Source organism: Haemaphysalis longicornis, unplaced genomic scaffold (assembly GCF_048455015.1).
Source record: "Haemaphysalis longicornis isolate Haplotype H1 unplaced genomic scaffold, Haemaphysalis longicornis Haplotype H1 scaffold_2, whole genome shotgun sequence".
Lineage (NCBI taxonomy): Eukaryota > Metazoa > Arthropoda > Arachnida > Ixodida > Ixodidae > Haemaphysalis > Haemaphysalis longicornis.
In genome coordinates this window covers 77,256,431-77,280,834 of record NW_027526295.1, presented here as the reverse complement: position 1 = coordinate 77,280,834, position 24,404 = coordinate 77,256,431, and the positions used below count along the sequence as shown (strand labels likewise).

The following is a 24,404-nucleotide window of genomic DNA, read 5'->3' as shown; positions in this document are numbered from 1 at the left end:
AGGTTCTTCTGCTCCGAAATCAAGATTTCGCTGCTCCAAAAACTGCTCCCAAATCTGATTCAGCTGTCTCACCCCTGCTAGAGCCAACTTGGTTTCTGCCCGTTCCGCCAAAGGTAGCGGTCTTTTTTGCATTTTTATGTGCACATTCAGTGTTGCCAAGAGCAATTAAGACGGGCGTCAAGTCGTGTTAGTCGTCGTAAAATCACTGTACCGTATTTATTCGAAAATAGGTCGAGCACGAATATAGGTCGATCCCCTAAAAATTGAAGTCGCCGAAAAAAAAAATAATATATTCGATTATAGGTCGACCCATACTTTTAAGAAACAAACTCGAGGAAACTTTTTAAAACTCCCATTTATTTACAACGCGGTCACCTCACTGGTCGGAGCCACACACTGCGTCGTCGTCGGAACTTGCGCTGCATGCGCCGCAGTTCATTACCCACCCCCGCCCCCGACTGGCTTTGAAGGCTGAACGGCCAATCCCGCCTCGCAGCGCTAACTGTTGAGCTTTGGTCTGAATATCTTCGCAGGACACTCGGTGTCCTTTCGCACGCTCCTCTTCCACGTGCAGCCGGAGTTTTTTCTCGAGAGCATCGTGCCTCCCACGACGCAGTCCCCTACAAGCAAAAAGTTTGTCCCGCTGTTTCCGCCATCCCCTGATCAGCTTTTCATTAACGACTAACTCTCGCTGAGCGGCGCACGTGATATCCGACGTGACATCGCGAAATGCGCACGAGAAAAACGTTGTGTGCGGAAATCACAACGAAGCAAACACAAAGAAAGCGCATGAAACGGAGAACGGGAGATAGTAGAGACAGCGAGCGAAGCAGGCAACGCCGTTCGCCGTTCCGTTCACGAGGTGGCTACGCTAGGTGGCGAAAGTCACCTTTACTGCCTTTACCCCCACCTTGCGCTAGCCGCTACCGCGGCTCCGAAGTCACCAAGCCAAGCCAATCTGGCTCTCTAGCCAGTACGTAAGCTCGCTCGTGCGGTTCGGCCGCAGGTAATGCGCGATAGCCGGCAATGACTGTGGGTGGTTTTCTTACGCTGATTGTTTTGTTATTTTTTCCTTTATTTTCTTGCCTGTCTTTGTTCTAGACGCTCCGCGCTGCCGCCTCAAATTGAGGAGCGCCGGGCGCGACGGAGAAACGGATCGCTCAGTGCGCTCGCCATTTTTGATCACGACTATAGGTCGAGGTTCTTCGGTCACGATTATAGGTCGACCCTCAATTTTTAAGCATATTTTCGGAAAAAAAAGGTCGACCTATATTCGAATAAATACGGTACTACTTGCTCGCCGTCACCATACTCGTGAAGGTCGACAACAAAATCGGGCGTCGTGAAATCCCCATACTACTCGCTCGCTGTTCCGACCGTCTGTATGAGTGGTGTAGAAAGCACAGTGTGTAGAAGGGTGTTGTAGAAGGACTGGTGCAAGTGATGGTATTGGTGATGTAGAAAGCGCCGAGAGTAGCAAGGAAGGAGCAACAGACGACGCACCGAGATCAATCTCAACGCTACCGCAGCGCCACCGCCTGGTCGGCGGCAGCACCGGCCCGTGCCGCGGTACTGGAAGGCCGCGCTCTTTGCCAACTGGCCTAACCTAAAAAAAGCTGCACGGCACCGTTACAATAGTGCGGTGGCGCTAACATCACGCACTTCTGGCGTTCCAAAGTGAAACTTCTGTTGTAAGCTCAGTGATGATCGTGATAGTACTTTCGACAGATGGCCATCTAGTGACGGCCTCTCCAACTCGCTTGCAGCTTCTTGCAGCCAGTTCAGTAACAAAGCCTGGCCAAGACTCATCAAAAGCCAAAATGGCGGTGCCCAAGCCGCTTCGGAGTGTCAGGTTGTGACGCAATATACGGGAACGGTCCCACAGTTGCGGCATTACATCGGGGTTCGCAATACATTATATCCTATAGGAGCTATGGCGGGACCGATGGCACACAACGTAACAGCCAGGAAAACGCAACGGTGAGGAACGTAACAGCAAAATTCTAAGGTATGTATGTATGTATATATATACCCGCCGCGGTGGCTCAGTGGCTAAGGCGTTGCGCTGCTGAGCACAAGGTCGCGGGTTCGATTCCCGGCCGCGGCGGCCGCTTTTCTGATGGAGGCGAAAAGCAAAAACGCCCGTGTGTACGAGATTTCGGCGCACGATAAAGATCCCCAGGTGGTCAAAATTAATCCGGAGCCCTCCACTACGGCGCGCCTCATCGCCTGCGTTGCGTCGGCGCGTTAAACCCCACAATCAATCAGTGTATGTATATGTATATATATATATATATATACAGAAAGATAGGTCGGCAGTCTACAATGCCAAAGGAGGCATAGGGGTGTGGATAGGCTCTTTTCTTTTTCACTGCGGTTAATTAAGTAAACATTTTTTTTAATATACAGAAGAAAGAAAGAAAGAAAAACACGCGCCCAGAGTGGGGACCGAACCCACGCCTTTCGATTACATATCGAATGCCTTACCAATTCGGCTATCTGGGCGACTGTGTTCTCCTTCACTTTCTGGGCTAATTATATTTACTAGAAGTGTATCTGACTCTTGAGGGTGGTAGCCTGTATAGGGTGGTAGCCTGTTCTTTCTTCTGTATATTAAAAAAAATGTTTACTTAATTAACCGCAGTGAAAAAGAAAAGAGCCTATCCACGCCCCTATGCCTCCTTTGGCATTGTAGACTGCCGACCTATCTTTCTGTATTTCCTCAACGAGCCCCTCATTTCCTTACTATATATATATATATATATATATATATATATATATATATATATATATATATATATATATATATATATATATATATATAGGGAGTAGTAGAACTTTGAAGATGGTAGAGAACACAAGAGAAGAAAAACTTCGAACAAGGTAAAAGCACGATTGTGGCCTACGTTTCAGCAAAGAGAACTTGCTTTCCTCGGGGCCCTGAGGAAAGCAAGTTCTCTTTGCTGAAACGTAGGCCACAATCGTGCTTTTACCTTGTTCGAAGTTTTTCTTCTCTATATATATATATATATATATATATATATATATATATATATATATATATATATATATATATATATATATATATCCCGCTCCCGGAAAACGGCGGATTTTTTCTTGACTTATATTTTCGCTTATTTATCAATGAATCAAAGAAACGTGACAAGCACACGTCATTCGGCCCTATTAAATATTTCGAAAAACGCCGAATAGCACTGGCAATGACGACTGCAACATTGATATATATATATATATATATATATATATATATATATATATATATATATATATATATATATATATATATATATATATATATATACACACACAGGGAGCAGTAAAACTTGGAAGATGGTAGGGAACACAAGAAAAGAAAACTTCAAGCAAGGTAGCGACCACGATTGGTGCCAACGTTTTGGCAAAGAGATTTGCCTTTGTCACAGCAAGTGTCAGGGCAGAGACTTGCCCTGACGAAGGAAAGTCTGTTTGCTGAAACGTTGGCAACGATCGTGGTCGCTACCTTGTTCGAAGTTTTCTTTTCTTGTATATATATATGTATATATTGTTTTAAAATCAGGCCCAGAAACTTCCATTATCGAACTGTGGAAAAAGCATTAACTGCCTTTCTCGGATCTGACCTGGACACCGGAGATGTGAGAAGCCTCTGTTCAAAATTCAGTTGCAAGTATTCAAGACTTGGCTTCTGGTCTGCAGTTCCAAAGTGTTTTTCAACAGACAAACGGCAGCTTTCAGAATCAGGTTGTTAGCCTAAACAAAGGCAGCCACATATCGGGAACACATCAAACCAAGAGAAGCTCAACAATTTATCGATCTCTAAAGTCAATTGTTGGATGACAAACAGCTGGACAAAGAAAGGGAGCCAAGATTTCCCCCGATCCTTCATGCGCCTTGAAGGAATGGATGACACGACTTCCTAAGGGGCTGTTTTATGACCTTTAAGCTCTGTAACTTTGTGTGAATTCAAACGAGAAAAGACCAGGGCAATCACAGCTGGCTATCCAGTACGGCATGTGGGATGCTTACCCTTTCATTCTGTATACGCCTTGAGCGCTGCCTGAAGGGGTGCCACTGAAATCCCCCTAGCGGCTCGTTTCGAAAGCAGCCGCAAGGGTATCTGCTGCTTTTGCGACACGTTGACGTCTGAGATTTACCATTTGCGGGCATTGGAAATCCATGTTTATGTGGAGCAGTCACTCTGTTCACAAATGGGGTGTGTTTACGGGAGTGTAAATATTTCCGACGCGATCTTAGTGTGGTACATTCAGCCTGCATAAGTGCCAAGTGTGTTTCGCAGACCGGCGTCTCGGAACAGGCGTATGCATGGAGCTGATTGTAATTACACTGCCCTGAAATTTACTAACAGTGTCTCCATAACCAGCTTTTGCTCAGGTGTTCATGCTACGGCTATACAGTACGATGTAAATCGTTTTTGTGTGCTTACATAATCAAGCGAGGCACTCATACCTGACAGCACGCCGGTTACGTTTTCCAATATCATACTTCATATATTGATCATCACCATTTACAAGCCAGTGCGTCTTAATTTCGCGAGCATTCAACGAAGGTACGATGGATAATGCAGAATTATACTCTGGGATCAGCACACGGCAAAGGGTCGTCTTGTCGTGACGCGAGCGCCCAGAAACATCCATCTTCTTCATATATCCTCCTTGAGCAGTGCGTAGATGGGCTTAGAATATAACCCAAGTCCGCGACTAAACAACATCGTCATATGGCACGGGGAGCCTGCAGAATAAAGCACAAACTGAAATCAGATGCCCTTATCAGGTACCACACTCTTCCAACGACACCTTTCATCGCTTGTGAACTGCCTACCCTGTATTCGCCCCGAGCGCGAACACAGTCGGCCCCTGGCGGCGGCGGGACGAACCGCTCCTAGTGTGGATGGCGCTCTCGCGTCGTCTGCTTTTTCACGTTGCGTGCGGCACAAGACGCGTGCTGCACACGACAAAACAACCAATATGTGTGCTCGTTTGGCAGTAAGCAATGACATAGTTACCTATGCTTGCGCATTTCCTCTAGAAATGCAATAATCAGCGGCTGTTGCGGGTTAATGCGCTGGTTTAATTCCACGAAACATCTTCGCCGTGGTCACCGCTTGAGTGTGAAACGTGTTATAAACATTGCTTCCACACATTTCACTTTTTTTTGTTGTTGAGTGCAGTCGTCTGCCGTTTCCGGAACGTCGAAGGGTGCTTTTTGAAAGCGGCGTGGGGATTATTTAAAGGATAAAAGCTTAGTACGCGAAACTGGTAAGAAGCGAGAAGACCTGTGCATACGCGTGCAAATTCCACACCCTTGTAAAATCGCGCTGTGTCCTTACAGAAAGAAGAAACGAACAAAAACATTTACACTGCACACGACCCGTGCGCTATCGCCCATACATTACCGGACACGTATTTTACACCCGCAAGCGCCTGTGTGATCGTGTCCTTCCCGTACCTTTTCTAAAATAAATACCATTTTTGGACAGTCGTTGTTTATACTACGGAGGAGGAATAAACATTTATTCAACTGTACCGAGTTGCTAATTTTACGTATTATTTAAAATACGTTTCTATGGATGCGCAAGAGTATTTAGGGGGGATTTTCCAGTAAAATTAAGCAGTTGTGAGCTTGCGCCTGTCATGTGGCATTTCGTGTGTCATTTTCATATATATCATTTTCAAATCCGACATGAATCACCTTGTCCAGAAACGTGTCTCACTCAGCATAACCAAATGCCTTATATGGTCACGTCTTAACCCCTTAAGTGGGACACTGGTCTTAAAACAACTTCTTTTATTTTCAAGTGAACTCGGTGAAACTTGTCAGTCTTGTTGCTTTTTTCCCACTGATTTCAAATATGCCAGTATTTTTTCAGTTGGTCAATTAGTTCCCAAGATAATTAGAGATAATTAGCCATTTTTTCCCCCACAATTAACAAAACAGTGTTGGTCACAAAACTGTAATCTTTATATTTTCCAATACTATGAACCCTGCTGAATGCAATAATGGAAGCAGTTTTTTGATGCACCGCTTGGAACTAATTTTACGGCTCATTAAATATCGGTGTTTGAAATGGGCACTCAAAATGGTTCCTTGCCACTGGTGCCACCGATATTTAATGAGCCGTAAAATTAGTTCCAAGCGGTGCATCAAAAAACTGCTTCCATTATTGCATTCAGCAGGGTTCATAGTATTGGAAAATATAAAGATTACAGTTTTGTGACCAACACTGTTTTGTAATTGTGGGGGAAAAAATGGCTAATTATCTCTAATTATATTGGGAACTAATTGACCAACTGAAAAAATACTGGCATATTTGAAATCAGTGGGAAAAAAGCAACAAGACTGACAAGTTTCACCGAGTTCACTTGAAAATAAAAGAAGTTGTTTTAAGACCAGTGTCCCACTTAAGGTGGACCTAAGTTTAAAGAAAGAGGAGAAAACGCGCAATATAATGCATGTTGTTGCCCACATGTGTGAGGGGTGTGTGCCATGACTCCCTGTTTTTTTTTTCCCAGAATGCTTGCTTTCAACACAATTTTGAAAAAGGCGAGCCACAATTCCTGGACAATCTCGGACCAAAGGGGGGTTAATCAGTTTTGAAAATACGTGTTAAAGTACTGCGTTTTCACCGCTACAGAACACGACGCCTAGTGTAGTTTCGATTGTAATACTGGTAACCATAGTTTGGCTTTTCGCGTTACATGCATTCCCTTCTCACTGCTCTTGCAACATTGGCAGGACCCCCCTCCCCGAGAAAAAAACGAAATGCACAGAATTTCATTTTTTAACCAATACTCAAGAATTAAATGCCAAGACAAAGGTGATATTCAGTTTACAAAACAAAGTAGTTACCGGGAACCCGTTGCGCTGATTCGAAACGAGAAATAAATAGGAAATGTTTTACTACATCTGCAACAGCGCTTCATATATTGCCATCTTTAGGGTTCGTAAGCGACCTTATACACAAGAATGCAAACACATCTAACACAAATGGTCAACAGGGCAGCCGTAACATAAAATTTATGCTCACTGTGAGGTCCCAGAAGCTTGGTTTGCACACTGTAAACCTGCTTGTCACTTTGCGAAAACCTAGCTAAACATGAGATGTTGATTGTACTGCGTGCGTTGAGAATTCAATTCGCAAGTTCGCTTGCGACGAAAGCCGTAAATAAGTTATCCAAAACCGTCTTTCATCAAACCTTCCTTCAGAGTCAATAAAATTTCATTTAAAAGACCCGTTAGAGCGGTTACATTTATATCTCTGCGCTGATCAAAATTCAGTAATTTTATGTTGCCTTTTGAACACACAAAAAATATCATAAGCTCTTAGAAAGAATTTCGGGGCAGTTAAGTAGTGTTACCATTTCAGAGCATCCCACAAATGCAAGAATGAGTCATGCTACCAGTGAAAGGGATTGAGATTGCCGTTGTAAACAGAATTTCAGAGATCGAGGCTTCCTGATTTGTTTCTATTTATGCTTTTATTGAAGGCTCAAAGCCATAGTCTGGAAAAATCGAGCTTGCTACGAGCCACAGCGTACAAGTTCATTGTCACAATTACGGCCATTCTGAAATTCCCGATGAGTCGTCGCGTTTTTTTGGCGTAATAATGAAAACTGACTGCCGGTTCCATGCTATACATTGAACGTTGAGTAACCGAACTACAGCATACCACTCTTGTTTGCACCTTTCGTGCGCACATACGGCAAGAAAAAGGCACGAAGCGCGCCCACAGTGTGCATTCTTACGGGCCGCTCAGCGGAGCATCCACACTAGCAGCGCGACGCTGTCGCCACCTACATGTCGAGCTCGCGGCGAATACTTCCAAAAATGCGTCCGCCGAACGATCAGCTGTTCGTTGAAATCGAAAAACAAAAGAAAAGTGAACGCGAGATTTGTGTGTGTGATTACTAAAACATTCATTGCTTCATTTCGCTCCGCATTTGTACACAGCGTCCACCTCCCCCCACCCATGTGTCGCGAAATAGCAGTGCATTTTGCATCTACATAGTTGGTCTGGTGAGTCCTACCTGGATTGAATTTCGACGAATGTCTTTAGCATATCAGAAGCTGCACTGGGTTGTTTCATTCCCGTTAAAGCTATTGTGTTTCTTCTGGTCTTGCACAGCGTGTATTTTTCCATGGTTTGATTAGCTTTTCTTGGTTCTTGCCATAAGGCGTGAGTGGGCACATATTTAACGAAGCGCAGCCTTGAAATATACTAAACATTTTCACATGGCTTATATTCTTGTAAAAGGCATAAGTTATTGTCCGGGATTGGGTAATCGCATGCCCGAAACATTTTTCTGCGATTTATATATTCGAAACAAAGCCGCATTCGTTGTCCACGCTGCAAATCGAAACCAACTGTGCCAGCATCAGGTCTAAACGAGGTGACAGTAGAATTCACTTGTGCCTGACGTATTCGGAGGCAGCAGTGCAGATATGCTGCTGCCGTCGCCGACGCCCGGAAAAGCGACGACGAAGCGTACAGAACCACGTCCTCGGGCAGCTGTTGTTGGCGTTCGAGTACTCCACGAAGACGCAGCTGCTTTTTAGGTGACCTGAACATACTCTTTCCTTATAGACGTCACCATAACAAGTTTTATGAGGCGTGGAAATGCGAAAAGAAGCGAAACAGAACCAAAGCACTGCACGCACGCCTATCAGCCACGGAGCGCAAATCCCGTAAACGCCGTGGAGAAGTGGCAACAGCGATCATGAAGCTCGATGCGTATAGGACTGGAATGGTATAGCACTGCATCCGCAAGGCTTCTCTGCATAATGCTTGAACACGCAACACCACGGGATACAACAGGCTTGTTAAAGGAAAATCACATTTAGCATAGAGCTGCGAGAATCATGGTTGAGCAATCACATCCTGTGATACTATGCATCATAATGTAGTCATTTGAGAAAGGAAATTGTCAAGACGTTCCCTATGAAAGTAGTGGCGACTGTAGCTTCATCCTACTGTTCGTATGTGGCGTCAAAAAGAGCATGTATTTCTCGATCGTCATCCTTTGCATGGTGCAAAACTTGTGGTGATGGCTGTTGTGTGGGCCAGGTGATTTGCTCAAATGTTTATATCATTTCGTTTTTAAAGATGATAGTCTTTCTTGGACTACTTAAACCCAGAAATTTTGGTCTGTCTGTGACTCGATTCAGCCGCCCGGCCAAAACAAAACAATGCCTGCGCAATAGTCTTATATAGTCACAGCTAAATCTACCCGTCTATGTCCGGTGTAAGGTTCATACTTCTCAACATTGTTGAAGAAGAACACGACATTACGCAAATATGAGACATAAAATCAATACAGAAATGATATTTGCAGTGTTCCTTTGTAAAAAAATCAAACATGCTTGACTTTTGCGAAATTAAATACTTCATCAACTGCAGAAAAAGAATTCACTCCGCCGTCGCCTGCACCACTATAGCTTCTGGCGCCATTTTAAGAAATCAACCGGCAACAGTTACGCAAGGTCCCACTAGATATATTCCACGTTCTGCTTGCAACGCACTTGGAGTAGGGAAACGCGGTTCTATAAACGTTGAAGTAGGGTGCCTCGATTAACGCACGTCTTCGCCGTACGGCCGCGTTCGCATCGAGACACCCGGTTCGGAGCAGTGGAACGCGGGAAATTTAAAATGATTTAAGCAAACCTTTCGCGTCTTTACCTTGGGAGGAGCGCGACGCAAGAGGAACAACATGAGAGGTGAGCGGGAAAGCGAAGTGAGGCATTTACTTCGCAAAAGCCGATAAAGACTATCGTCTTTTGACAGCATTTGCAACGGAAGGAGCAGATACGCGGCCAATTTTCTTCTGTGGAAATGTAATGGCAGTTTAACGCTGTTTTGTCTCTCTTCATTGCATTTTGCACCCTGAAACACTCTGGTCATGGCTTTCCCATGTTATGCAGCCCTGTCAGTGCGATGTGGTCTCAGTCTGTGTGCCGTAGGACTGCCAGTTCTGAGTACAGCCTGGCTGTCACTATCGCCTTTCAGCTGATGTGCTGGTTGTACAGGGTTATTTCAGTGAAGTTATGCGCGCAATTTCAAATGCACCCCACACTTCCTTGTGCTTTGTTCCCTTTTCCTTTTTTTTAGCGCGGTACCAACCCTTTGCAGAATGCAATTGTGTACGCCAGTTGTGTTCTTTTCTGCAAGACAGCGGCCCAGTCTAGCATCTTAGCAGCAAAATTTATCGTGACAAGTAATGCACCGGGCAACGAATTAATAATCTTCAGGGGACTAGAGGGGCAAGATGGCAAGTAGAGATGCAGAAAAAGTGGAAAATGAAAGGGAGGGGGGCTTTGGATCACTTGGAAATCACTGAAAGGCTGTTATGACGAGAACTGGTTACTTTAGAGCGACCTAAAGCACATGGCTTCGAAACACCATGCTCGCGCCTTGCGACATTGCCATTAACATCATCACATGGCGTCGTCCAGCCACACTTCCACCCATCATGGTGGCAGCAAACCATGCGGGAACCAGCCCTCCACCTCTTGCAGCAAAACCAATCCAAGAGGGACATTTCAAAACCACGACGCCCGTTTCCTCTTTGTGCTCGGTGCCATCGCCTGGGCTAACCTTGCACCTGCAAGGCGCGTGCGCGACCTTGCACGTGCGCAACCAATCATTTCCAATTTTCCAGCACTCCTAAGCCTCATCTTGCTTGCTCACCACTGCACGTCAGTCTATGCGAAATTGTTTTGAGGTGCAATCCACGTTTTAGTGCCTGTTGATAGGCTTGATGAAGCTTTTGTTACTTACTGCTGAGTAGGCAGACAATCCAACTGGCCATCAAATGATGTATGCATTCCTGGGAGCCATTGTCACGTGCACTTTGGCGGCAGTGCTGGGCATGTCATGCAAGGTGTGAGACTACACTCGCCAAAGTGCAGCATTGTGAAAACCCTTTCTGTGCTGAACCCTTGCCATCCACCCCACAAAAGCAGTGGAGTACACTCCACATGGAGACTGCTGTGGCCACTTCGGAAACGAAGTCACGGCCCACTCCGTGTGCGCGTTCGTCAACCATCTGCTCCATTGGACGACACACAGCTACTTCGACGGCAACGTCAAAGGTGGTTATCATTGGTGGGAGAAAATGTGGAAGGCTTTTCTGATGGAGGCGAGAAGCGAAAACGCCCGTGTGTGCGCGAGATTTCGGCACACGTTAAAGATCCACAGGTTGTCAAAATTGATTCGGAGCCCTCCACTACGGCGCGCCTCATCACCTGCGTTGTCGGCGTGTTAAACCCTACAATCAATCAATCAAGAAAATGTGAAAGCCTACCTGGACCATAAGCCAATAATAGGGATTGTGCCAGTTCCGCGCTCTGGGGCAGAATTTTTGGTTTTGTCCTTTTTGAGAGAGAGAGCCCTGAATGGCTGGAAGCAGACAGCCCGGATGTGATGGAGCCCCAAGCAAGGTGGAAGTTGGTGTTCGTGCATTTCATTGGCCTTGCGAGTGAAACACTGTCGCAACTGACACAGACGCAAAATGGACACCACTGAATTCCGCTCGTGGTCTTAATCGGTGCTGCTTGGTGTGGGAGAGTGGTTTCACTGAGAGGTATTTACGTCTTAATTAAGGAAACGCCACACGCAGACGTTTATGCACAGTAGTGTGGACACGTGGGGTGTGTGCGCTTGGAAAACAGAACAAGGGAAGCAAATTAAGGTACTGACAAGATTATTACCAACCCCCCTAACATGGCAAGGTTTCTCCAAGGTGCAAAAATCAGTTTTTGAAAGAAGTGTGATAGATAGTAAGTGTTGGAAGTTGGACTAAAGGGGGCCCTGTTGTCAGCCACGAACTAGGCAGCCTCTTTGCCAGGTGGAACTGTTAGAGCAGTAAGAGTAGCATCTCTGTGTGCCTGAGATATGAAATATGACAGCCCTAGGCAAGAAGTTGCTCTTGCGGTAGTGCTGTACATCAGCTATCCTCAATTGGTTTTCCACCTCGCACTATTGCTGACATTAGCTTCCATATGGTGAGAAGCACGCTCCAACTCGGGGCAAAGCGTCGTCAGATACTTTACGCTGTTGCAGTGTTGGTCCTGTTTCGTTTTTGAACCTAGAACTTGTTTGGCACACCTGGACACGTGTGCCAAACGATACCACAGCTATGCTTGCTTACGCATACATGTACGGCCTTCCACTTAGAACTGTCAAGAACGCGTGCTGGGAACGTTGTTTGGAATGCCTTTCACACAACGTTTATTGAGGAAAGCTACACAGCTGCATTATTACCTTAGGCAACACCCAGCTTGATCTGATTGCTCAAAGTTCTATCACCCCCCCCGCCCGGGCGTGCACAACGGGCTACAACAAACAGTCTCACTGCAAATGACGTGGTCCCTGTGTGTGTGCATGATCACATGTAGTAGGTACGGCACCGGCCAGAGAAGAAAAAACAAAAAACAAAAGGGGACGAAGAGACGAGCGCGCACAGCACACAAAGCAGCTTGTCCGCCGACACTCGCGGCACTGTGAACACATTCGGGCACGGCAGGCAGGCGTTCTCCGGTCGCTCGGGCGGCGGCTAGGTGAAGAGGAAAGGCCGCGACTTGTGACAGCCCTGGCCGTGCGCGACCCGCATGTGCGTGCGCAGGTCGCCGGGCCAGCTGAACGTCTTGAGGCACAGCGTGCACTGGTGTCTGTGCCGGTACGGCCGGTGCATCAGCATGTGCCTCTTCAGATTGCCTTTCGTCGAGAACACGCGCGCGCACACGCTGCACACGGGGGGCGCCGAGCCGTCGTCGCCCGACGCCGCGCTGTCCGGCGGGGCCGCGGGGGGCAAGGGTTGCGCGGGCACCGGCTGCTGCTGGTACTCGAGCCGCTGCTGCTGCTGCAGCGCCGGCACGGGCACCCAGTTGGTCTTGTCGTCCGAGTACGAGTGGTCGAAGGTGCGCCGGCTGGCCGGAGGCTTGGCGGCCGCCGGACGCACCGCCGCTTTGACCGCGGGTTCGGGGCTATCCACTCGCTCGGGGACTTGCAAGCTGGGGGGCCCTTCGTGTCGCGGAGGCGGTGGCGGAGTACGCTGTTTCTTCCGGGCCGACCCCTGGTGACCCCGCAGGCCGCTCGGTAACGGCGGCGGCTGCGGCGCTGCCTGGTCCTCGGGGCCCTCCTCGGCGCCGGCGACTTCGGCGAGTCCCCGGACTTGAAAGAGCTCGGCGGCGCGCAGCAGCGCAGGCAGCTGCTCCTGCGCCACGTTCACCTCGCCGCGGTACATGAACTCGAGCAGGGTGCGCAGGTCGGCCTCCCGCGTGTGGCTCATGATGATCACGGGGTGCGCGCACGGGTTGTCGGCGAACAGCGCCTCGAAGAAGGGGCTGCAGGCGGAGAGCACCAGCTTGTGCGCCTTGAGGCTGGCGCCCCCCTCGCACACCAGCGTCACGTCCACGAACGCCTCGCGGCTGCGCAGCTCCTCGAACACGGACACCAGGCTGCCGTGGTGCTGGTTCCAGCGGAGGCAGAACTGCTGCGCCGTCAGACCTCCCATCGCACTGGCCACTCGACGACCTTCTTTTTGTCTCCACTGCGACGCTCTCTTGTCTCGCCTCTTCCTCGGCTCCTGCTTCTGCTGCTTCCACGACTGGCGTGCGAGCGATGGCGATGCGGCCAGATGCGGCTGCCGTGTTTCGGAACCGAAACCTGCGTACGAGGCACGCGGTGGTTCTGGTTTTGAATATTTTGAACATTTTGTTCGGTTTTCCGTGTGCCTTGACTGTGAAAAAATTAAGAACACGTGCCGCCTACGGGGCGCGAACGAGCAAGCAGTTATTTTTCGTGTTTTTTCGTCCACTTGTGAAAGTAGTTCTTATTTTGGTATGGTTTCGTATGGTGGCGCTGTGCTCGCCTTCGGGAATTTTTCTTGCTTTCCAGCACTTTCCAGCGTTTTTTTTTTTTTTTTTTTGAAATTACGTCGCAATAGGGAAGTGAACAATTAGGGCTGAAAAACTTCTCACGGACTATGAGAATTGTCACGGGCTGCCTTTCGACAGATGTAAAAAGCTAGGCTAGTGGGGCCTTAGGGCCTTTCTCGACCTTGCAGGGGCGCCTCCGAAATAACAAGGTGGCAAAAAACGACTCCTTTTTGTCGTTGTTGTTCTTGGCTTCAGGTCCTCTCCCCTTATTTAAGTTCAGTCAATGGTACCTCTGCTATCGTGGCGGCACTGAAAACTAACCTGAACAGGTTGGTTGTAAGATTCCCACCATCAGGCGAAGGTCAAGTCCAGAATAGGGAATAGGGTAAAAGCAGCCAGACCGAGATGACGCCAAACTGGTGGTGTCTCGTCAGCCAGGCCAGAGCCCAGGACTACATTCTCTGAGCATTGTGATGAAAACAAAAATATTCGGAGCAGCTTTGGGCAGTCCAAAATTGCGCAAATCTAGCCAAGAGTCCTTGTAAAGTTTCGATAGAGGAGTGGTTCATACGGGCTCCAAAACTGAGGCACGAAAAAATTCACACATCTCCACGAGTGAATCGTGACGAGTAGGCGAAGCACTGGGGATCGTTCTTATCACAAATCACCCGTGGCATTGCCCACTCGCGCATGGAAATGAGTGACAACACGTGTATACAGTATATACAATTCCAATCCAATCTGATACAATTCAATTTAATCCAATCCATTTCAAGCCGATCCAAACCAATGCTCCTCGCGCATGCGCAACACTGTGTACATGGACACCAAGCTAGGGTGGCTAGAATGGAAAGGTGTGATGACCACGGCACCTTTCCCGCAGAGCAGGTGTTCCCCCGGCGCGTGCCTGCCGCTAGGGCAAAACAGAGCGCTGTTGTCAGGGGCACCGTCAGCGTTTCCGCGGGGGAAAGCAAGTCCAGCGGCCAGCCTCTGTATCAGCGCCTGGGCGCGGACTGGTTGCTGATTGATGTTGGGTTTAACGCGCCAACGCAACGGAGGCGATGAAGCGCGCCATGGCTCCGGATTAATTTTGACCACCTGGGGATCTGTAACGTGCGCCGAAATCTCGTACACACGGGCGTTTTTTGCTTTTCGCTAACATCAGAAAAGCGGCCGCAGCGGCCAGGAGTCGAACCCGCGACCTTGTGCTCAGCAGCGCCACGCCTTAGCCACTGAGCCACCGCGGCGGGTAGGAATAGTCGCTGTGTGTTTTGCTGCAGATTATTGCATATTTTGTGTATGACTGCACTGCTGTGCGGTGGCGAATATGTCTTCCACTTTAAAGAAAAAACTCAGAGATGGTGCTTCATGCTAGGGTGCAATTTCGGATAGAAATCTTGTTCCGAAAAAGTGTCCCTCTTTCGTGCACCCGCGTGTCAAGACCTGATATTGAAGTGGTCACGTGCTATTCCGAAGGCCGACAAGACGCTTCAGGACAATTGGGCTGTTTGCGCAAAGCGCTTTGACACGACATGAATAGTTCTAGCATGTCATACAGTTAAAACCCGATCTAACGCAGCCACCGAAAACTGCGTATTTCGTAAAATCGGGAACTTCGTAAAATCGGGACTGTCATTTCACACGCAGTTGATTTCATAAATTCCATGTCTAAAGGGAGTCGTATCCCATATCAGCTACCATGAGATTGTAATTGTGGCGGCTACAGCGCTCGCTTGACGATAATTATGCGATGTACTAAAAGTGCGCACGGTGAAAATAATGAGCCAGCTGGGGCTTGCCTTGAAGTCATCGCGCCCCAGCAGTCACGAGAAACACAGCGCTTTCTGCTGTACCCCCCCCCCCCCCCCCCCCCCCCCCCCCCGCTGAGAGGACCGTTCTTGGCTCTCATATTCTTGAACCACGTAAACAGGGCTTCCTCCAGTTTCTTGTGCAGGATATAAGTGGCCTTGAGGTTATTTTTTTTCGACGCAATTCCAGAAGAATTGACATGGATGATGGCGTCATTTCCCTTCAAGAGCGTGCTGGCCAGGATGCCATAAACCATGGGATTGTTGAGTAATTTATCACGTAAAGTTCAGTGAAAACAAATGCCTCTTTTTTCTGACGTGGCGCAATCATCTTCGTGGTGTTCTGTCCGAACACATTCGAAATTTCTCAATATTAGATCTATGTCTGTTGCTCGAAATTCTTCGTTAAATCGGGAGGTGGTGGGGAATCTATTTCGTTAGTTCGAGTTCGTAAAAGCATTAATCAGAATTTGTTCGTTAGATCGAGTTTTGAATGTACTATTTTACCGCGACTAAATCTAGTACGTGGTACTACAAACAATGCTCCTCCACAGCTGAAGCAGCAGCGCTTATTGTGTGCTAAACATCGTTCATTTTTATTTGCATTTTGATTACAAAACAAACGAGAGCAAAGGCAAAAAAAAAAACAAAAAAAAAAAAACAAAGGCTTGCCGTAACGTGAAAGAAGCAGCAGAACCGAACTGCATTCTGCTCCACGCAATAAAGTTTGCTCGGCTAGGAACATGTTGCATCTTTTTGTTTGGTTTTCGAACTACATTGGGAATGAAATGACTCCAGGACGTTGCAATAGAACGTATGCCACAATTTCACGTTGATTTGGCTGGTGTAAACGAAGTTATCTATTTTCGTACGTAATTACGCCCACCACCACCACCAACAAAAAAATACGAGTGGCTAGAATAAACATGCCGCGTGATCCTAGCAATTAATATAGCGCTCACCTCGAAGAGAAAAAAACAATATTTCACATAAACCCTGCAAAAAGGCCCTGTGCCCCACATAAGCTCCCGCTCAGCGGCTTTAATGTGGCATTTCTCAAACGCCTGCTTGCTTTCTGGCAGATTAAAACTCGGATGTATTTAGCCGTGTCGCAAACGCCATGTTAGCGGTAGCGCAACGCAAGCCTTGCCTTGTCTAAGGAACTGCGGTATTAGCTACAATTTCCAGAGCTCAGTAACGCGTCTCCGCCGGGTCGTGGCAGAGACGCGTAGCAAGGAGAACGGCCAGAATGGCCGCGCGAGCTGACGGCGCCCTTGACGACAGCGCCGCCGCGCGGCATTCACGCGAACAGGGGCCAGCTTTTCCTGGCCGGTCATCACACCTTCCCATTCTAGCCACCCTAACCAAGCCCCGGACAAAGCGACGTCCTGAGGCGCTTCGCCCCTAAAAAATGAGAGGGGAGGGGGTGCAAATCATGGAGCGTGTATAGTTGGGGCAACTTAAGAACAACAACGGAAGTTGCCCGGCTGTGAATCCGCATGGTGCAAAAAGTGCCTTATTACTGCGAGTATTTTGGTCAGGACACAATTTGTTCCCGTGATTTCTCGCACTTAATCTGCTTATAAATTTCTGCAGCGACGACACAAAAACTAGGTGTTAAAAAAAAAAGTCACGCATTAAGCGAAATCTCGTTTATAGGTGATGGTGCAAATCGTTTAGGACACTGCAAGTGTTAATCCTGCCACAACTTAGTGTGTCCGGTGGATAGAATACTTGCTTCCCATGCTGGGGCAAATAATTCAGCTGGGGCAAATCCAGCTGGGGCAAATAATTTTAAATGTGGGAAAAGCTGACGCCAGTGTCTGTAGCAAAGAACCTAGACTGTGTGTTTTTGAAGTGTTTCATAGTACACGTTTAACAATTTCGGGACTGCGGAAAAATTGGTTGTTTTTGGGTAGTCCAAGAAATATTTTTTTCTACCACAGAAAATGATTGATGCTGAAGTGTGTAAGGTATGAAACAATAGAGGAACGATAGGGCTTTCCAACAGTATTAATTTCGAATGACTGATTTATTACGAATATCACCAAAACAAAAACGCAACAAAAAGAAAAAAAGATAAAAACATCAATGCTACTTTGTGCAGGGTAAACAAAAAAAATTGTTGTAGTATACACCTTTAATACAAGGTCCTTATAGACAAATACTGCAAATACGAGCTCTTCAAGTACAAAAGTTATTTACATACATACAAAAATACAATAATCACTGGTGCCTATCATGCCATCAAGCGAAGCAGTTTCTCGACGCGGTGAAGCAAAGGATGGCTCCACTGTGCAGCCGGTGCCAAGTGGTCTCAAAGTTGGCGGCATGAAAATAAGAGCTGTAACCTGTAATCAATGCCCAGCAGCGATAGAACAGCCCTAGGAGAAAGCGAAACTTACCGGTGGACACCTGCTGACATTCCGGGTGTTTGATGCACTTTCGTCGTCCGTACTGAAGTCCGATGAATTGAAGTCGTCTAACATCTGTGCTGCTACCATCATCCAGAGACTACAGCTCAGATTCATTTGAATCCATCAAAATTCGCCGACCCCGTGGAGCATTGCCGAGTGGCAAGGGCCCCATAACCGAAACCACATCAGCCCGACTGCGAAGGACCTTTAAAAATCCCACCCGCAGCGGAGAAAAGAAACTCAAAAGTGAAACTGGTGAAATACTACCTCTTTTACACTTTGGATGGCGTTAGCGCCCAGAAGCGCTCGGAGAGCGCGAAAATTTGAATTTGTATTCATCGATAACATACTGTCAATGGGAATAGGCGCGGTCATGAAAGTGTCAAACTAGGCGTTGGTGAAAGGTGGCCGTCCACTCCAGTGCATTGCAGAGCAAGTAAGGAAATGGAAGAGCGCGGCCAAGCGAGTTGACAGACAGGCAGCAAAACCCTCTATGTCCCAACACGTGGCAGCAGAAACAAACAGTGGTGAATGCGTAAGCAGCGCCGTCTGTATCAAATTTCCTGTCACGTCACTTGCTTTCCAATCATGGAGGAAGAACAAGTTAGGAGATGGTGCCACTTGAGAAGCATGAAGCCTAGTCATAAAAAGTAAAATCATAGCCGGTCCAGACATTACTATATCACATGGCTCTGAAATGTGACTGAGCATGGTAGGATCCGTTGGCCGCCACGTGCTACTTACACGCTGCTGCACGGAGGTTGGGCAAACCCTGTGTAAATTGTTTCTTATTGTGTCTGCAAAGCGGCTCTACCAAGCAGGTGACTGGCCGAGTAGGGTGCAGGCACCAAGGCTAGAGCATGGGAAATGGCAGGGGGAGTGACAGGAAAGCCATCTTTGGCTGGTGCGACAGGCAATGTTATACAGGTGGAATTGGCACAGGAAACAGACCAAAGCCATCTGAAAGGATTAAGGCAGGAGCAGATTGCAAAGCAACACGTTTGTGCCGAGATTTTGGCAGATTTTGAAGATCCCCAGTGGTCAAAATTAACCCGGAGCCCTCCACTTCGCTGCGCCTTATATCCCTCGTTGTATGGCATCGCTGCGTGACCCTGCCCTCGCCCAAACTTCTGACTAGCCGAACAAATTTCTGCGATATTTTCAAGCTCTTTTCAGTGGGAGTTTACGGTGACTAATGTTTTCCTCATACAGACGGGGCAGTAGCCGTGATTTCTAGACATGCTGTCCCAATAGATAGGTTGCACGCGACATCATCGCAATCCTTTCCTGTAACTCACTTCCAGCTTTTTTAGGGCTCTGAAAGATGAGAGCACCAGATAAGTGTGCAACCTTTCACCATGCTTGTGAGTCACGAACATGGCAGCCGCACTGACGTCAGTGCAAGGCGTGTGCCGTATTTACATGATTCTAAGTCAACTCGAATGTAGGTCGACCCCCTCAAAATTTCCTCTCTCAAAAAAAAAGCAAGCGCAGAAAGCAGCCCGTTTGAACGCTGCTGTGAATGAGTGCCGAGAGAGTTCTTCGGACCCAGGGCACTCATGACAGATGGGACGATTCAGCACAACGCAGAAGTGACACAAGCACGCGGCAACGCGGCCGCCTAGAAAATTGTATCACAAAGAGAAGCTCTTCCGTCAACTACCAATACTCCCCATACGGCGGCTCTTCCATCAATGATTGTTGCGCCCACAAGAGCTCTACGCTCGTGGTGCGCTATAGATGTTAAAAAATAAAAGCTGTTGTATAAGCACGCGGAATAGCCATGTGCTTGGGCTGGGTGGGAAACTTTATTCCCAAACGTAAGGACACATTCGCTGCGAGATGACAACCATCGAAGCTGCCGGCAGCGGCCACTGCTGCGCGTATTAAAACAAACAACATGGCGGCTTACACAAGCGGCCGCTTGTGATTTTCTTTGATTCATGTGTACGTTACTCGCATTCAAGAAGTGCTTTGTTCGTCTCTAATAAGCAAAATGAGTATTACCGAATCCCTTGAATCAATGCACGGTTCTGACGTAGGCACAATCATATCACGTTGTTCAGTACACTTCTGAATGCACTGGTGGAAAGGTTAGCCGCTCTAGGTACGGTGGAGAAAGGGCACAGATCGGGAGCACCCACTTTCAAAGTCGGCATCACCTTTACTGACGCCAGAATTTAGGCAATGGTAAACGCAACACTTCGACCGTATCCATAAAAACGAGGGTGTTTCCCCAGCTCATAACACCCATGATTTCCCAATTCTCTTGCCGTTATAAGCGGCACAAAGTTCAACTTCGATTCTAAGTCGACCGCCCAACATTGGATTGTCAAACTTGAAAAAAAAAGGGTCGACCTAGAACCGTGTACATTTGGTATGCCAACAAGCGTGTTCCCTATTTTGCAGGCTAGACCCAGCGTTGATCCGGCCCGGCCGTGTGGACGTCCGCGAGTACGTGGGGCCTGCCAGCGACCACCAGCTGGCTGCGCTGTTCCGCCGTTTTTACCCGGGTGCACCCGAGAGCACGGCGGGGGCTTTTGTCGAGGCCGCCCGACGGCAGATGGACGGTCCCCTCAGCATGGCGCTCGTCCAGGGCTACTTCCTCTTCCACAAGGACGACCCCGATGCGGCCGTGCGAGACGTTGCCCAGATGGCCAAACTCTGACGTCCTCGGCTTAGCGGAATAGCGTTGTTTATTGTACTTTTGTACTGTGTAGGCATTCGTTGTGTGTAAATATAGTGTCGCCCTCAACACTGTTTGGGAGAAACTTTCACCTGTAAGAGGCTGTGATTGTGTTTAAAGGAGCCATGAAGAGAAAATACAACTTCGTTTAATTTGAAAGAACTAGGATTCAGTATCTCACTCAGCTCCATTACAGCCACAAAAGATGTTTTTTAAGCAAAAAGTATTTAAAAACTCAAATTTTGTGCCACAGTGACGTGTTATGAGCAAGAATGACGTCGTACGGGCCAACAATAAAACATAATTTTCAGTGCGTTAACTGCACGTTAGCATTCAAGGGATGCGTTCAAACGGAACTAGAGGCCCCATTACAGACGTCCAGTCATGTGTCGTCGCGACAGCTCAGTTAGGTGGCCGCCAATCGCACAAACAATGTTCCGTGACGTCATAGAAAAGTTGCGGGAAATTGACTAGGGGTCACGACTGCTTCACACGTCTTCTTTCATATCTCCGTTATTTGTTCAAAGATTGCGATGATATTGGTATCATTGTTATTGGGACTAAGCAGTCTTTCTAATAAACCCAACTTGTATTTTGTCTTCATGGCTCTTTTAAGGTACATAAAATACAAAATCCAGTGTGTGTGACACGTTTAAGTGCACATTAAAGATGTCCCCATGGTAGAGTTAAAATGTCGCTGTCTGGTGCGGCTTTTCATAGCCCGAGTTTGAGCAAATCACACCATAGCTGTAAGCAGTGCCTTCTTGCTCCCATAGCTTGCAGTATCATGTCTGCTGCTTATATGATGAAGGCAGGGCATTCAGCGCCCTGTTCGAACTGCTGCCAAGTCTTCCCCCCCCCTCCCTCCCCTGTTTGTCAAACTCATTTTTACAGCAAAGCTGTCTGTGGCTAGGATCCAGCAGATAGCGTCTCCGACTGCAGAGCGATGTAGACAAGAATACCACGCGAGTGTACGCCATATTGCAGCGCCCACTCAAATCTGTGTAATCATAACACTATGCACCACAACCCTCAGCGCGTAAGAAAAACAATCATCGAAAGTAATAAAAACGTCCTATGGCCTTCATATTCTGATATAACACGCTTATATTGGTCCTGAAAAAATGTTTTCCCAGCAGTGAATTTGTGCTTAGAGTTGAGGGCGGCTTTAATGGGCCTTTAATTGTAAGCTGTCTTTTCCGCATTGTGTGCAGCGCGGTGAAGCATGTCTGACTACGGAGGGAGTATGATCGCAAAAAATGGCTCGAACTCCTGTTTCATCGAAACTATCCCAAAATCAGCTGTAGGACAGTTAGCTACTAAGGCGGCTCTATCATTACGGAAAATTTCGCTTGCGTTTCAAAATTACATACTTAACAATGAAGTTGTAAATATTGGCGAATTCCAGTCTGCTTTCAATACATGGGCTTCTTGGGGAGTGAAACAGACCGCCCATGTTTGTTCGCTGAAGTAAAACTCTAGTCAGTCCAAGTTTCATTCAGGTAATCATCCAGGAAGTGTACTCAATCGCAAATTGCAAACAAACGTGTTTGTTTTGGGCACTCCTTGGACTGTTCCCCGCTAAAAGAATATTGTCGCGCACGTTGAGGCTCGGCACCACAGCTTCGTTGGTCATCGTTATTCACAGAGCGGAAGGACACTGAATTTCTTTCAAAGCAAAAACTTTCTTAGTGGGGCCGATGTCGTCCTGTCAAAACAACACCTTGAATAACATCGTTTAACCGTCGCCTAACTATTCCACCCTGCGTCTGGCGCATTATAACTGAAAGGTTGCTGTCAAAACAAAACCTTGAATAACATCGTTTAACCGTCGCCTAACTATTCTACCCTGCGTCTGGCGCATTATAAATGAAAGGTTGCTGTCAAAACAAAACCTGAATAACATCGTTTAACCGTCACTTAACTATTCTACCCTGCGTCTGGCGCATTATAACCGAAAGGTTGCTGTGCCGAAAAACCCCAACTTACTACTACTACTACTAATGCATTTCCCTGTAGACTGGTTGGCCGACCGTAAAGTTTTCATAAAAATATAAAAAAATGATCCTAGGGCTTTCATAATTTGATACGAGATGACTTAAAAGAGTACTGACTCAAAATTTTTGTGTTATGTTTTTTTTCGCTGCCATCGGTTCCTACCAGCCCACTAATCATAGAATGGCACATTAGACGGTCAATCGCAGTGTAAACAATCATTTACAACGCCGTTTATTTGTGTTAGTTTCTGTTTCGACAAAACGAATGCCGAGCGGCCGTCATGACAGCAGGGCGCCCCTGACATCACCATTCTTGTCGCACCTCTGCGGATCCAGATGCGCCAGCGAGCGCAGGCATGCGCCCAGACCAGCGAAAGTTTCAACCATCCCCGCACGCCCGGGCAGCATTACGTTAGTCCCAAAACCATGACGCGTACGCACGGCCTAGTAGCGTGCGCCAACTGCAGCCAGCGCATCGGCTACATCACAGGAGCCCCGACGTCGCAGTCTGGGGCAAGGAGCCGATGATGTCATGCTGGCCCGCTCTGGGCTTTTTCATGCGGCCAGAGATTAAAATGGATTTAAAATATGGTATAAAGAACGGCTGCTGTTCAAACTTGCTGGGAGGGATCTCCTGAATAAAAGGGAGCATTTTACATACCCTAGTTATTTTGGCTTTGAAATTTTGCGTCACTACTCCTTTAAGGGCACAGGGTGAGGCCCTATGCTTCCCATGCATTTTTGGCCATTTTGAGGCACGTTTTTCTGAGCATCTGCTAAAGATGTCTACATATTGCATACATCATTTTATTTCAAATTTTGGGCTCTTTTAACACTACCAACATTATTGAAATCAGACAAATTAAAATTTTCGGGAAATTTTTTACACCACTACATAAATTTTGGCCTAATTTACATATTGAGAATTCTGTAACAAAAAAAAACGTTACATGCGTATTTTCAATTCTAGCGCAATCGATGTGACAACTTATGTAGATGACAGGAAAAAAGAACCATCCAGTTATCCTTGAAGATATAGGAAACAATGGTACCTGTGTAATAAAAAACACTTTTGAGATAATTGAGTTTAAATTAAGAAAAGAGCTGAAAAACAATCCGTTTTTGCCACAAACACAACTCGAGTCATTTATGTAGTAAGCACCAGCTTCGTAATCACTGTCGAAGTCATTTTTTCGCTTTTCAGCCTGTCGTCTGTCGTGCCTTGCCCATTTTGTGAGCTGTAAAGCTTCGAGCTTTGTTCGCAAAGTATCTTTGCTTGTGGCCAACCTGTTTTAGCCACTTGATGTTAGTTTGCACCCAGGGTTCTTTCCAAATTATTTTGAAATGCTGGCTCGAAATGGCAGCTCTGGAGCACAAATGTGAAAAAAACGTGCACATTGTCTTTCGATTGCCTTGGATGAAAAAACAGCCAAATAATTTCTTAATACAGCTGGCTCCAGACTAGCGTTTTGACCTGGAGCTTGGAGTTCTGAAAAAATGACAATAAACGCGAAGCACATTCTAAAATGGGACGTGGTCACTTACTACTTGCTTACAGAACAACTGCTTTTCAGCCAGAAATACA

The 24,404-nt window shown here is 47.1% G+C and overlaps 2 protein-coding genes across 2 annotated transcripts in view; one reads left to right on the top strand and one right to left on the bottom strand.

Moving 5' to 3' along the window:
• Positions 1-24,346, top strand: part of LOC144169002 (mitochondrial chaperone BCS1-like) — a 65,953-nt gene extending 41,607 nt beyond the window's left edge. The window contains exon 9 of the mRNA XM_077698003.1: positions 20,546-24,346. Coding sequence (XP_077554129.1) covers positions 20,546-20,804 — 259 coding nt within the window. The 3' untranslated portion in view covers positions 20,805-24,346. The remainder of the gene's footprint in view (positions 1-20,545) is intronic.
• On the bottom strand, positions 11,585-13,660 carry LOC144169001 (uncharacterized). The gene has a single exon (XM_077698002.1). The coding sequence runs from the start codon at positions 13,545-13,547 to the stop codon at positions 12,588-12,590; it is 960 nt and encodes a 319-aa protein (XP_077554128.1). The 5' UTR covers positions 13,548-13,660; the 3' UTR covers positions 11,585-12,587.
• Positions 24,347-24,404: the final 58 nt, after the last annotated feature.